Genomic DNA, 13,791 nt, shown 5'->3' on the forward strand with positions numbered 1-13,791 from the left:
ACAGGACGTCTCCGTTTAGAACTTTGTTTTTATTTGTTTGTGCAACATATTTAAAAGGAAATATGTCAAGCAATGAGACCCCACACGCCCCTGTTTGGGCAGGTGGATGGATCTACTTTTTGTCTCCGCCAGATTTAATTTGCACTGTAATATTTGCATCTATAAAATGATGTATATTGATAATGTTTTAATAAAAATGTTTTAAATATTTTGTAAATAAGAATTTCATATTGTTAGACGTATTAGCAGATGCACCTTCACACTCTATAATAAGGTTCCAGAGTTGTATCCAAAATATGTCTTTAGAATGATGAAAATGCCAATTTTAGATTGATTTAACAATAGGTAAATCTTGTGGTTCTATGACACGAAGAGCTTTTTCTAATATATATAGAATGTACCCTCTCATGCAGCTAAATGACAAAAATATAAAAAACACTGTAGGTACATACTCTAAATAATTACACTCAAAAGGTTCAAAAGTATCAAAAAATGTGCTGTTGAAATGCTAATTCTTGATTGAGTTAACAATATTTTGTACTTACATCATACTGAGAGCCAGTGGCGGTTTCTGGCATGTGCAATATGTGAGGCCACACAGGGTGACGTTGCTGGGGGCAATAAGGTCCCCCTAAGATTTTTCCTTGATTCTAAATTTTAAAAATTTAAAATAAATCCATTGTATTGTCTCTCATCAAGGTGTCTAATAGGCTACACAGTGGCCTTCTATGACCACGTATTCTTTGTAAGGGTACTTTTGTATGGCTCTCATACTGTATGTTGCTAGGATACTATTTTTACTACAGGCTCCATTACCTGGTAAAGGGTCTTTGAATATCGCCCCTCTAGTGTCATTGCAATTTAATAGGGTGACAAAGTGTCACATTTGTCAGGCAGTAAGAGGAACATAAGAGGTGCGGGGGTGTGGAAATTGTTGGGAGTATTAACCCCATAGAAGCTTTTTATAAAAATGCAATGACATTTAACTTACGAAAGGGGGGAGAAAAAAAAACACCACCAACAGTTGCAGTAAGAGTTTACCCCCATTTGATGCCGCCCCCCCCACCCCTCCCCAACACAATATTTCCAGTTTAAAGTCAGTCGATTTCCACTTCACCGTGCATAAGAATCAATTACATCTCTCCTGGTTCCTTTGATTTAACATTCAAAGTGTGACAGAAACATCCTCAATGAGGCTTGCACCAGTTTACATTCACTTGCATTAAATACATGGGACTTTAGGGTGACTGAAGGTTCAATAATTGCCTGAAAAGTCAACGTTTGGGGATTTAATTTAAACATATCATGTGCTATTACATGACAGAAGGGATTCATCAGTCACAAGTTCAAAAGTACACTCTCGACAACACACACTTCCCCCCCCCCCCCCAACCCACATTAAATCATTAAAAGTGTATTTTTCTCTGTCTACATGAAATTTTCAAATTTGGCACATAATTCACTTCCGTAAGAACACTTTCACACAAACATTTTAGTGATGTTGGGAAACTGCAAGAGAGACTTTATAGTGAAAAATTAAATGGATTTTCTTCCAAATCTACCCAATAGAGTTTGGAGTCAAGGCTATTTGTTATTCCATAAATGCCTTTAGTGAGTTTTAATGAATTGAATTGCTTCCACAAAGACACATCCAAATCATCGTCAGGACTGTACAAAGCACACAGTGGGTGTGTGTTGTGGTGTGTCGGGGTTCTCCAGTTATTTGTACGTAGTTAAAAAGATACAAAACAGTTAAGTACAGGTTCATTTCAGTTAAAAACACAATTCCGATATGTTTCCAAAGGCATTGACAAATTAGAGCATCGTCATTCAGCCATCAGCAGAAGCAAATTTACAGCTTCTGTCTTATATTTGACTTTTTTTTTTTTTTGGCAGAAAGTGTATCAAAGCCTCCTGGGCAACACCATACATTTAAAAACAAGAGCAGCTCTAGTGAGTTCAAATGTTAAAGCAAAGGCCATCTAAAAAGGTGTGTGTGTGTGTGTGTGTGTGTGTGAATGTGTGTGTAAACGCTCGAACAGGAAGCAGCCCGTGGCAAACACGCACGTTATACTCCAGAGACCTTCATATAGTTTGAAAGGTGGGAACCAGGCGGCTTTTTCACGCGTGACATCACCGGCGGATGCTTTGGGAAAAGTGTTAACGACGAGCACAGCAGTGTTGTTGTCAGCAGACAGCATCCCCAACTCATCCACTTTTTTTTTTTTTTTTCTGGACTGAGGTAGCAATTCACAGACAGCGGGTCCAGCCTCGTGTGACCTTTGAACTGGCCAACAAGGGCCCAGAAATAATTACTAGTAATAAAAAAATACATCCAGCATGGGCCATACTTTCAATTTGTTCTACTAAGTCTACAACCAAAAAAAAAAAAAGAAAAAGTGTATTAAATACTGCTTTATGAGAATTTTTGTTTGTTTTGTTTTGAGTAAAATAAGTTTTTGAAATTACAGCAGGCAGCCAACATATGGACTGTGACAGTTTGGTCAAAGACACAGTTGAGGCACTGCAGGGGTTTGTTTTTAAAGTACCGGTAGTAAATTATTATCCTAATAGCATGATCGTCTAAGTCATTTTTAAGTAATTGTTACCAAAAAAAAAATCCTTGCTAAAAATTGCTTCTTTTCTCCCCTTGTTTTTCCAAAACATGAATATGTGACTTTGAAGATTATGCTATTAGGCTAATGATAGTTTAATTTGGAAAATATTGCTGTTCATATCTTATTACATTGTTTTTATTTTTTAAGTTGCAACTTTATGTACAGCACCTTTTTACAGCTGTGGATGTTTTTTTTTGGGTTTATTTTTTTAAAGTGCTTTAGAAATAGTCTGATTTGTAAGTGATACATTTCCAAAATTTCTTTGACTGTTATCTTTCTTCTATTAAGTATTTTTGTAACAAATCTACATTTTTGTGCAAAGAAATTGTGGCAAAAAAATAGGATACTGAGTTGATTTCCCCTTGAGGGATTATTATGAATATAATAAATAAATACAATTCATTTTTTCACATGCATTGTAATTATGAAATGTTCTTTTTCTATTATCTGTATATTTGATCATTTTGTTATGAACTATGACAATTTTACACTCATAATAGTCCAACTTTTAAATTTATTTTAGTCCTGAACGGTTACTTTTTTTCCCCTCATGAAAATGACACTTTTATTCTCACAATTTGACTTTTTTTAAATTATGCTTTCCAGTATTGCCCTAATACCCTTTGCAATGTAACATCAGTTATTAATGTTTTTTTGTTTTTTTTAATGCCAACTTGCGGTGACTTAAAATAGTTGATAATGAATAAAAACTAGGAAAAACGAGCACCTTCTATGTGGATGATGTCACCACCATGCACTAAAAGCCATCCTTGTGTCTGAAAACGTTCCCGCCATGGTCATGCTTTGTGTTTATTGACCACAGATTGTGTGTGTTGTGCCAAAAAGAGAACAGAAACATTCATATAAAGTACTATAAGGCATGCCAGCAGCATCCACGGCGTCCTCCTGCTCGTCACCGTGATAAAAACGTGCGAGTTTGCCGCATGAGCGTTGCCATCTCACTGCTCAATCACGTGAGTCCTTCTCAAGTTCTGGCAATGGCTTTGGTCCGTCCAGCAGGTAAGACTATTTACACAACTTGCTGAAGAGTTCGGCTTCCATGCGAGGCTGTACAAAAACGTCACGTATTGGAGTCCTATCTGCGGGAGGAGGCCAGCGTACTGCCCGTGGAAGGCGTGGTGGCCGTGGCGCTGTAGTGCGGGTAGTTGTCGTTGGCCGGCGGGCTGGCTAGGATGGAGTTGCCGTTGGTGGGCGAGCAGCTGAGCTGGAGCTGCTGGAAGCCTCCGCAGGTACTCGGCGTGCACGGGCTTGTGGCTCTGCAGCACTTTGATGGCCTCGTCCACCGTGAACCACTCGCGCTTGCGGCCTGCAGGGGGAGACAAAGAACAAATGTTGACACGTGTATGTCTAAAGTACCAAGTGGCAACATTGCTGAGATGAGTGGTGCACATTTATGCACATTTACATTTATGTTGCCCCTGCGCTCCGCATGGGCTCGACAGACATGCTATATATTGCAAACTCCTTGGCAGGTTAACGTACACACATAAATACAGGAAACCGAACGGGATTGTGCTCTGCCACCAATGTGGAAAATTGATGCCCCTCATAGAAATGTTTATATTAATAGTTTAAACACTAAATATACCCCAAAACTATCATCTTAAAACCCTTTAATATCATGTCAAACCTATCTTACAACATTACCCTTACAAATAAATGGCTTACAGATGATTTGCTTTTCAAAACAAAAATGCACCGGAATGATAGCAGACTCGCTGCAATTTCCACTAACCCAGGTTAAACTTCGCTCCTCCCGAACATACGTGTCTCTCAGTCAAGATGCATCACTTCAACTTAGTTTCCCCACATATTTGCTACTTACAAATTCACTGATCTGTGGATTTTTATTTTTTTTTTAAACCTATGCCCCGTTTTTTATGGAAAAATGGATCTTGTTGCCATTTTTGTGCTGAGTCCAAGCAGGGAACACTATTGCCTTGACACCAATTACTACTTTCCTATTATCCAGAGCTTTAACCTCATCTCGTGGCATCTTAAAGTGTTACTGGAAGTGCGCAAATAAGATAAATGGTGAAATTTCCGCAAATAGCTAAAGATAGGGTCCACAAGAGGAAAACAAAAGGAAAAAAAAACAAAGCGAACCCTGAATAGTTCACACATGGACAGACAGGAGTCAAAACGATAATACACCTATGTTGACCGAGTCTTCCCAGGCTTCCAATGTCTCGGTGACGGTCAGCACGTACACGTAGGTCCGGTGCTTCCGATCTTGGTTTTGCTGTTGGGAATGAGACGGACAGCAAGGACATTAGTTAAAATCCGAACAATAAATACTGGAACCGCCTTTTTGTTTGAATGTATTCTTTTCGATTGCTGTAAAAATTGACAAAAAAAAATTCTAACAAAATTAGAAGTTGTCAAATCTGCCCTGATGACAGTAATGATATGCGAAAGACTGGCAACTACTGGCAACTGGCCAGCTCCTGGTTCACGTGGATATCACAAGTCTTACCTCAAACACGCCAAGCAGACGTCCTAGCTTGCCCTTGACACCAGCCTGAGGAAGAAGAAGAAAAAAACGATTTTTTTTTATGCTTTCTTTGTTTGTTCTGAGTCAATATATGGCCCTCCAATGCTTTTGAATCGACACGACTAGCTTCCTTGGCCCAAATCCGAGCAAAAAAATAATGCAAAACGACATTAAGGTCCCTCTCCTAACACATGACATGAATTTATTTACTCAGGTGTAATTTGGGGACATCAAGACATACGACACATTGGCCATTCGTTTGTCCGTTCCCCTGCGAGCGGGCCCGCGAATGCTCGGGAATCCTGCGAGGATCCAAGTTTAGACCGCCGTCGTGCCTGAGAAGACAAGGGTCTCAGCGAGCGACGCCTCCGATGCAAATATCCTCACCTCAGATGCAAATACTGACCTCGGCATGCTCACTGCTGCGCCACCAAGTTCAAAAGGGTGCATTTTTTTTTTACCTTCACAAAGGAAATTATACACCCATCCATCTATTTCCTTAATACCAAGGAAAGACACTATGTTAAAGTAAGGAGGGGAGAAGCTTTGATTTTCAATTTAACAAGCCACAGTCGTGACATCTATAGGCAATTATAAACATTTTTGAGAGTGGTGGGGCGTCAATTACTCGCAGGGTTCGCTTCATATCACACGGAAACAGCAGAACATTATTGTATAAATAATGAAACATGAATGGAAAAGGTCTTTTTTTTTTTCCCACCTCCTCAAAGACTTCCCGCACCGCCGCTCCACAAGGCTCCTCCTCGGGCTCCATCCCTCCTCCGGGGACGATCCACTGGTCCGGATGCCGACTGCTGCTGACCAACAACACCTGTGCAGCAAAAAAAAATAAAAATAAATAAATAAATAAAAATACTATGGTTCAAAATAGGCTACGTTTTGTATAATAATTGTGCATTTGTCCCAATTTAACAACAACAGTTTGTTTATTTCGCTGTGACGTGACTGTCTTAGTATACAAAATCCCCCAAAACCAAACAGGGGCCGCTCAGTTTCTACCAGTACACTTGTGAGCACCCGCCAGCGGGTGGGGGGTGGTAGGGAGCTGGCATTACACGACAACTGCAGTGTGCGGCGATATATGCGGATCACTTTCTGGAAGCCTCAGTGAGGTCGGCGGCACAACACAGCTGCTGTAAACATTAGCACACTTTGACGCAGTTACTATATACACACACATACATACATATATGAAAAATAATAAAAGGATGTTTGTAATGGGCAGACAAGCATTTAATCCAACATACTGCAGCCCTTAGTTTTAAATACCAGCAATTCACACTTTAATGTGCCAATTTCACATAATAGGTCCAAAAATTCTCATTTACTTACTAAATAAACCTGAACTGAGAATCGCTGTCTTTAGAAAGGCAGCAATTCTGCTTACGTCTTACAGCTGCTTATGAAGTGCCAGTGTACCTAATGGAGTGGCCAGCGAGTGTACACACACCAGATGGGTCACGAGGAGCCAAAAATAGCTCAAGGGCGCACACTTGCACTCTTGTTACAAACTGCTGATTTAAGGTTTTTTTCAGTGCATTTTTGTTACAAATCCACAGTAAAATATAATATTCAAATAAAAAGCATCTTACGCAACAGATGGTGACAGACCCGCATGTGATCCCGCATAATCTGAGGAGTTGGCTGGCAACCTTAACAGGATTTGGACGGCGAGCAAGAGGCCTCTGTAGGGTCAGAGCGACTGCAAGATGCTTCCTTTTGGACACGTGCAGCCATCTTCTGGAACATATCTGTGCACCTTTCGGCTTCTATTGTAGCTGCAGTGTTACCACCGTACTAGTACGGCGTTCCCCCCGACTGTAGTTTAGGGATCAGCAAAATAATTAGCAATTTGAAATGTACTTGTTAAAATAATACTTTCTTCCTTCATTAGACTTTGACTTTAGTATAATATTTCAACTTTATCTTGGAAGAACACAACTTTATTCTCACAAGATGATGACTTTTTATTTTGATAGAATACATCTTTGTTCATGTAAAGATGATTACTTTATATTTCTGGAAAAATCATGACTTTATTCTCTAACAAATACAACTTTTTACTCTAAAAAATATGAATTTGGGGTTTAAAAGTTTCTACTTTTTTTCTCAAAAGCAGGCAACTTTTTAATTCCTATGGCAGTGCTTCTGAAACGTTTTATACCACCTATAATTTTACCAATTAAAAAAATGATTTGCTCTCAAAGTACCACCAGTAAGTAGCACACAAGGTCAAAGTTTTCATCAAAAACAAGGCAGGTTTTATGTCTGAAATTAATAAAACCACTTAGATAATGATTCCATTCAAACATATGGCACATACCTGTAAGATAAATAAAAATTGTACCTACATAAATGCTCTGTAAAGATTAAATTCAAATGTATTGCACTAAAAAGTTAAATACAACTGAGCTGTACTCTGGCAGTGATTCTTTCACCTCCCACTAGAGGGAGCCCATGTACCACACTTTGAGACTAAGAATGACCGTCCTATGGCATAGCAGTTATATTTAATTGGCATTAGGACTACGAGAGGGTCCTTGGAAAAATTTCTCTACCTGGAATCAAAAGGTCCGAGAACTCCTGACTAAGCGTGTTCTGCAGCTAGATGGTGCAAATGCCACAACGGTAGCACATAAAGGTGTTTACAATGTACAACAGGTGCAGTGGACAGTCTTTGAAAAGGTGCACAATGGAACTGTGACCCTCACGGTGAGACAAAAGGACTTATATGCCGAGCGGTCACCTGCTCAAAGTGCTTGCCCCTCGAAGAATTCATTCATTCTTTCTTTGCGTTTTGGGCGTGTTCCCACACTCCAGCCCTCGCCGTCCTGTGGAGGCTTAGCTCCGAAAAGAGGTGGGATGTGTGTCCAAAACAAAAGCTGGCGTGGATAGGACAAAACACAAACGGACCGTCAGGTTGCCAGGTGCGCGGCGGCAACACGGGGCTCCATTTGGTTTGACTTTAATGACTAGAGGAATTTAGCGCACCAAATCTACATACTACAAAGTGTGTTTAATTTGGACTCGTCATGTGGAGACGCTTGCTGATGTGCGACATTGCTGAGACGCCTACTGGAAGCTACTTAAATGCAGAAAATAACGCTATGTTCTTGGGAAAATAGGAGTCATGAAAAGTAAGATTCATTATGCAATAACACCAAACTACACTACCAGTCGAAAGTGTGTGGCAGTGAACAGTGTCTTCTACCATTTGAACGCTTGCGACAAAAACAAAATAACTCACACCGTCGTGCAAAGATAGGTCAGAGGACAAGTGACAGCTGGACAGAAACCCAGGTTAAATTTGGAAAGAGGGTCAGCAAGGGTGAAAAAATAAATAAAACGAAACCCCAGAAGTGTTTCCCTGACTGTTGAGCAATTCACACCAGCTCCCAGTGTGGCGCTTGCTTGGAGGAGGAGGAGCCACTTACAGTAAATCGCCTCAATAGAAGCCTGACAAATGTCATAAACTTAGCGAGCAACACTTCTCGGTAAAAGCTACATGCACGTCGTTCGCACCAGCGGAGGCGACAATATGCACGGAAGGTATCTGAAAGGACATCTTCGTGGAATTCAAAAAAGCACACAATCTGATCGTGTGAGCGAGCAAAAAAAAAATAATAAGAGTTGACTTCGTTTTTGTCGAATTTATCCATCAATTTTCACTTTTCTTGTTGAAGGTTGCACGGTTCCACGACCTTTCGCTCCCTGCTCACCATGCATACCACCACCCGCACTCTCTGTTCCAGCAGTTTTTAACCTCTTCATTCCCAAAGTCTGCACTACATTGGGTCAATCTTTTCAACTTATTAAGTGAATAGTAACTATATCACATTGTACAGTTTATTTGAATTTGCTTTTATTTTGCTTTGTGTTACTCTGCTGTCAGCAGCCATAGCAGGTGGCCATTGCAAATAATCTGCATAACGGTAAAATAAAAAATATCTTATAGTGGGTAGCCCATATCACCTTGTCAAATATGCTTCCTTTACCAATAAATAATTTCAATGAGTTTGTGGAACTTGTGGACATGAGAATAATCAGTAGTGTCGACATTTTCAAGTGTGGGAAGTAAAACAAAAAATACACTTGTGTTCTGCACACAACATTAAATCGCGGTGGTTATACAATAAGAGTACCTTGAATCTCCCCTAGTCACACAGCAACAGCAAAACCTCCGAGCGGGATATTCTGGACGACATAAACACCTCATCTAACCCGTTGAGGAACGCCTGTAGCTGTCAAATAGAAAAACGGGGCTCCTGATTATCACATGGCAGATGAAATAACTATTAAAATCCCTTGCTCTTTCACCTGCTATCCACAACTAACAAGCCAATTCTAAAAGTTGATGAGTCACAAGGGCCGTTTAGTCCCATTGTACAGAGTTGCAGGAGTCAATTTGGCTCTTCTTTCACAACAATCGCCTCTCATGTCTCCAGGCTCGGGCACTGATGGGGCAAAGTCCAACATCTAAGGCTGCTTTGGCCTGAAAAGGAGCTCTTTGTTACCAACTTAGATTACAGTCGCCGCTGGCGACAAAGCGAAGTCACCTCTGCGATTACATGGGCGCCGACTCGATGCCAGGCTCATAAAATTCAAATGGTCACGTGTCCAAACCTGAGCAGCAGTCGTACCCTCAGATAGGCCCTTCCTTGAAACACTCAAGACTGTGTCCTGTGGCCAATAACCATGACATAATCATTCCACAATCAACACTAGAACTGTTTTAACTAGTGTAGCACAGTCACATAAAACAAAAAAACTACAAAAACATTAACACACTTCTTCCCTCAGAATATTATGGTGTAAATGCTCAAAGTAGTAATTCTAGTTTGTGGGTGACTTCCCTATTTGTGCCGAGGCTACGCAGGAGGTTCGAGGAGCTTCTGTTGCCATCTTGAAAAATGTGATGGACTGTCGACTAACGTGCATAATGTTGAGGGATTGGCATCAGACTGCAAATTAGAATCCAGGCCTGCATGACGTGTCATAATTATTCATATAGATTAAAAACACATACAGGTTAAGCAAGAGGAGAGTGTGTAACAGGCTTGAATAAGACTACATTGTGATTGTCTACTGTTCCATACCATGATGGTGAGTCACTATTTTGATAGATTGCCCACTTGTCGCCTCTTGTGAAATCTTGCTGAGACATTTAGGCACAAATGTTTGATTGCTTTAAATTAAAAAAATAAATAAAAATCGAGGGACTGATCCGCTATTATGAGTTAGCGTCAACTTTCTGGGGTAACTATAGGTCACGGATAAGAATACCAACGTAAGGGGTGAGCTTAGAAGACAACAACTCATGCCCGTCAGCTCGTGTTCGTTATTTACATGCTACGGCCCCTTTAAATCCTCATACGCACCAACGCTATGCGCCAAACTGGCCGATCGAGATGCAGTAAAAGACATGAATGACACCCAGCTACTACACAGTAAGGTAGTGTTATGATGAAGGTCGGGTGACAATTGATGTATATTCATTTAAACACTCATATGATATGATCGATACACTCGAGTACGTGGGAAAACCCGGTGGCCGTGCAATAAAGCGCCTCGCCCCCTGCCTCCGCGCCTGCAAGCTAGCGAGAGGCTTCGCGGAAGTACATATGTTAGTGTTCAAAGTAAAAGTATAGCATCACAACCAGGCACGGGTCCAATACAAAAGTAGCGGAAGTGGATTACTTTGAAAACCCAAACAGGTAGTTTAGTGCTGTCAATAGATACCCCGATGACGACACTCGTTTTTTGTTTTTTTTCTTGACTCCTCAAACTAGCCCAAACTGGATGGTCCAAGGCGCATCAGTGGAAACCGTAGACAAAAAAAAAGGAAAAAAATATTTAAAAAAAAAAAAAAAAAAAAAAAACATCTAAATTTGAATATGTTGTGACGCATTTAGTGAGAATCTTAACGTAATCTTAACACTTAACGTAAGAATTGCTGAAGCCAAACGACGTTATTTGAAGTCACGGCCCCAGTTAGTGTGTGATGGACGGCGTATTTAGGTAGCGAGAAGGCCCCAAAAGTATACCGGCGTGTGTCATGTGCACAGCCACACGGCTTCCCCTTACCTCCTCTTCGCGCTCGTTCTTGAAGCACAGGCACGCCGCTCGCTTCTTAAAACCGTCGCCGTCGTACGTCCTGGTCTGGTTGGGTTTCAGCTTCATCCTGAATGCTGTCTTCACTCGAGGTAGAACCGGCGACAATTAGATAATAAATACCGAAAATAGGGGCTAGCAACACAGCCGCCGCATCACCACCAAAATCCTACAGTCAAGAGAGGAGGAGGGGACTAGTTGTGAGGCTCCAAGGTTTTTTTTTTGTGGTTTTTTTTAAGTGTTCCTCGGTTGACTATAAATCAGGAAAGCAGGTCGAATCTCCAACGGCTGGGTTAAGTTCTCTGGTAAGGGGTGAATGGAGACCCCCGACCCCGCCAGGGATTTTATGTAGACGGCCCTCCTCTGGGTCCATATGCGCATGGCTGCCGCTGACTCAGTACACAGCAGAGTGGAGTTTGACATATACAAGCCACGCCCCTGTGGAAGATGACGCGATCTCATTGGACGGATTATTCCGGATGGGCGGTCATCCTCGTCTGGTTAGCGTCATCTGATTGGCTGTGGTCTACCAGCAATCCACTGGCAAAATGCCCGAAAATATCAATCGATGGGCAACCATAGCAACCCGCTATCAAGTCGTGACAATAGGATAAACATAAGCAATAAAATAATATTTAAATCCAGTTGCATTTAATGACTACTTATCAATATTCTTATTATGATTTAATAAGTAATATGCCCTCAAGCATCAGAGCATTCTGATTGGATGCCTATTAAGCACTATGATCTTTGGGAAATGCTGTCACATCATTGCAGCTTTTAGCTTGTGGAAAGATATCAAATATTTCACAATTGGAAATCTGTTAATCAAAACTTCAAGCGTTTAAAAAAACAAACAAACAAAAAAAACTGTAATCTGGAAAAATACACACAAATAAGTGAGAAATCCTAGCTAATTTAAAAATTAAACTGGCACATAAGTACCATCAGCAACTGACAACTTTCACTTCCATTTCAAATAAACAAGCCTCAGGCTCTGGTAGTGTGCAAATGCCAAGAAAAAGGCATGCATAAAATATGAATTTGTCAGTCAAATGTGTAATTTTTAGCAGTCTGATCACTTTTCGATGTTGGAAGATTGTAAATGCCCAAGAGAAAGCTTTAAATGTCAACTGCTGACATATTGCAATACGTTTTGGATTTAGACACTATCATGTGGTTTGCAGTTTCAGGCAGGAATTCCCAACCATTGTGCAGTGAGATCATCAGGTGTGTTATGGGAAATTATCCACTTTCACTGACAGGAATTGGTCTGAAAATTATTTATTTACTACAAAGGTCCCCTATGAGTGAAAGAATCACTGAACACATACAAATACAAAATGAGAGAGCTATAACATGAAATACAATCAAACATACAAGAATGAATGAAAATATCTGCATTGCATTTAAAACCGAAGCAGCCTAGGTACAGTTCAGTTGTATTTCACTTAAGTACCATACATTTGCATTTACTCTTAAAGAAATGTTTCAATTGAATCATTGATGTACTTTTAAAAATAAAATTCTATATTGAAGTGTAGTGATTATGCTCACACTTTGCATAGTGTTACAGAAGCTTACAATTTATATTAAATATACTTTTTAGGACTAATAATTGCTTTTTTTATGAACAGTTGGGCCTCTAACTTTTGTGTATTTGGAAAGAAAAGTATCTTTTGAGGGGATATTTGGTGTAAAAACTGAGAACCACTGAGAACACACTTTGTGACATTTTTGTCCGGTAGTGTGCCGTGAGATTTTTTTAAGTCAAATGTGCCTTGGCTCAATAAAGGTTGGAAAACAGTAATTTAACTGAAACGCTGCGAAGATGTTGTGCTTGTAATGAGTGAAACCTGTACATACAAGCCGCACATTGAGTCCTCTTGACTCATAAAATTAGTGAGTACGTCATTTAAGTTCTATTAGTCACCCCAACAAACAGGCAAGCTGACAATGAATTGTTGGTGCTATTTTGTCCCCATTAACATGAGATTGATGAGATCAATGGCTCCTATTTGCGAGTGTAGCAAGCAAACAGATACCGCTGCTAAAAACTGCTTCCACTGACAAAACACGTTGAAAGTTAAATATGTCCCACATGTCATGACACTCTCATGTTCCACTCAGTGTCAGACATGTGATAGCGGCTGATTTAACAATGCAGTCGCTGCACTCATTCACTTCATTCGCATCTGGGCTGATAATGAATGCGTAGCACAGTCCTCCGGTGCGTGAGTGAAGTGTTCAAATGTGTCAAGGTGCATGTGGACCCTAAACCTCTGTTAACCTTTCACCTGTTAGCTGAGGAGAATCCACATCATAAAAGTTGAGATAACAGAAGACAGGGGAGACATCCCTGTGGGAGATAACGATTGATCAAAAGTGGGCCATGTGAGACAATCGACTTGTTGGTGGAGATAATGGAGTCGAAGTTGCAGACAATGGAGGCTCAATGGAGAAAAGGCCTTGGTTGTCATGAAAATAACACACTTGTCAGGATTGTGCGTACACTTCCAGTCATCT

At 40.5% G+C, this 13,791-nt stretch overlaps 1 protein-coding gene across 1 annotated transcript; it reads right to left on the bottom strand.

The window, feature by feature from the left end:
- Nucleotides 1-3,619: 3,619 nt before the first annotated feature.
- nudt4b (nudix (nucleoside diphosphate linked moiety X)-type motif 4b) lies at nt 3,620-11,658 on the bottom strand. Its single transcript, XM_061667996.1, is given in 6 exon segments — nt 3,620-3,855; nt 3,857-3,945; nt 4,794-4,881; nt 5,116-5,160; nt 5,855-5,965; nt 11,239-11,658. Coding segments are annotated over 6 exon segments (570 nt in total). The 5' UTR covers nt 11,335-11,658; the 3' UTR covers nt 3,620-3,714.
- Nucleotides 11,659-13,791: the final 2,133 nt, after the last annotated feature.

The sequence above is a fragment of the Phycodurus eques genome, chromosome 22 (assembly GCF_024500275.1).
Source record: "Phycodurus eques isolate BA_2022a chromosome 22, UOR_Pequ_1.1, whole genome shotgun sequence".
NCBI classification, from domain to species: Eukaryota; Metazoa; Chordata; class Actinopteri; order Syngnathiformes; family Syngnathidae; genus Phycodurus; species Phycodurus eques.